Source organism: Pygoscelis adeliae, unplaced genomic scaffold, assembly GCF_000699105.1.
Source record: "Pygoscelis adeliae isolate BGI_AS28 unplaced genomic scaffold, ASM69910v1 Scaffold114, whole genome shotgun sequence".
Taxonomy (NCBI): domain Eukaryota; kingdom Metazoa; phylum Chordata; class Aves; order Sphenisciformes; family Spheniscidae; genus Pygoscelis; species Pygoscelis adeliae.
The window spans coordinates 3687438-3688950 of record NW_008824587.1 but is presented as its reverse complement, the minus strand read 5'-3'; the positions used below and the strand labels follow the sequence as shown (position 1 = coordinate 3688950).

Below are 1513 nucleotides of genomic sequence, written 5' to 3'. Positions count from 1 at the left end.
CCCCCCCCAAACCTTTGTGCCCAAGCGTAGCCAAAGTGCTGGGGGCATCTTAGCAAGTGCATGGTGGAAAGCTGGTGCTGGCTGGGGGGAGGCAGCAGCCGGCACATGGGGTCACACCGATGCCCACGGGAGCATCACTGGCAGCCAGTGGGGTGTCTCGCCCAAACCTCAGCGTTTCCAGCCTAAAGCAGCAGTGCTGGCCCTGCGTGCCGCCAGCTCCCGCACAGGAGTCCCTCCCCGGCCTGATTTACCGACACCTCTCCGGGCGCGGATGTGGTTTTCTTTACCGTACCTTTGTGGCACCTTCCTTAAATCTTTTATTTGCCGGTTGTCTGACCTGTGAGCAGGAGCGTTGCTAAGAGGTTCAGAGGAGCATCGTGAGAGCAGTGATGGCTCAGCCCTGTGTTAATCCATTTGGGGGGAGGCTGGTTTTTCTCTCGACACCGAGAAGCCCCTGGGAAACCTCCTGGGGGGGCCCTGCAGCCCCCCTGCACTTTCCCCCTCCTGCAGCATGGGTCTGTCCCCCAGGCAGGCGGCACAACAGGACTGGGGTTGCTCCGAAACCCCCTGGGTCTCTGTCCCTGGGGCTCAGCTCCAGTTGGGACCCCCCAGCAGCTTCCATGCGGCTTCACTGGGGTGGGGGCTGCCTCCCTGCAGCAGCAGCAGAGGCGCAGGGGCAGCAGGTCTTGTGCATGGAGGGGCAGGGATTCAAGCAGCTCCTCTCCAGGACACACAGACCATTTTGGGAAGAGTTGGGCATGTGCCGGGCCGGCAAACGGTGCCAGAGGGCTCTCTGGGGCGGGGAGGGAAGCACAGCCGTCAGCTCGAGCAGTCGGTACCCGTGTGTGTGTGTGCGTTGTCTTCCGGCCAGGTGCAAATCCTGCCTTTGGCTTCGGCAATGTGTGGATTTACCGGGTGACACCGATGGCTGGCAGCCCAGCTCCTTCCCACGGACAGTTTTCAAGGACTTCCCTTTACAGCTGAGACCATTCAACTCGTTCCACGGGTGGGGTGTTTGGTGTGCCTGCGCCAGCCGGGCTCAGCCCCGGCACGGCTCAGCCATTCTGGAAGCAGGAGGCCGCGGGCACCCGGGAGGCTGTTTTAGCTGAACTCCAAACAATAGAAACTTATCATTAAAAAGAAATGTATCTTGGCTTCATGTGGCCTGGCAGCGCGGGGAGGAGTGATTCAGTGGCTTGTCAGCCCTGGGTGTTAGGCACGCTGAGCTGCACAACTGGACACTCTCCAAGTCCAGCAACTCATTTGCTGCAGATGGAGCCGGGACCGTGCAGCGGGCTGACATCTAATTTGCAATCCAACATACCTTGACATAACCCACAGCCGAATTGCGGAGGCTGGCGTGGGACGGGATGCTTGGGAGCCTGCCGGGCAGGGGTGTGCGAGTGGGGCTGGGATGCCCCTGCTGCACCCTGACACTGGGGTGCCCGCGAGGGTGCGGGTGCAGGGTCCGCCCTGGCGGGTCCCAGTGCCGTTCCCGGCGGCCAGGCTCTGA

General features: G+C 61.9%; 1 protein-coding gene across 1 annotated transcript in view; it reads right to left on the bottom strand.

Moving 5' to 3' along the window:
• Positions 1-622, bottom strand: part of FIBCD1 (fibrinogen C domain containing 1) — a 20980-nt gene extending 20358 nt beyond the window's left edge. The window contains exon 1 of the mRNA XM_009322181.1: positions 575-622. Coding sequence (XP_009320456.1) covers positions 575-622 — 48 coding nt within the window. The remainder of the gene's footprint in view (positions 1-574) is intronic.
• Positions 623-1513: the final 891 nt, after the last annotated feature.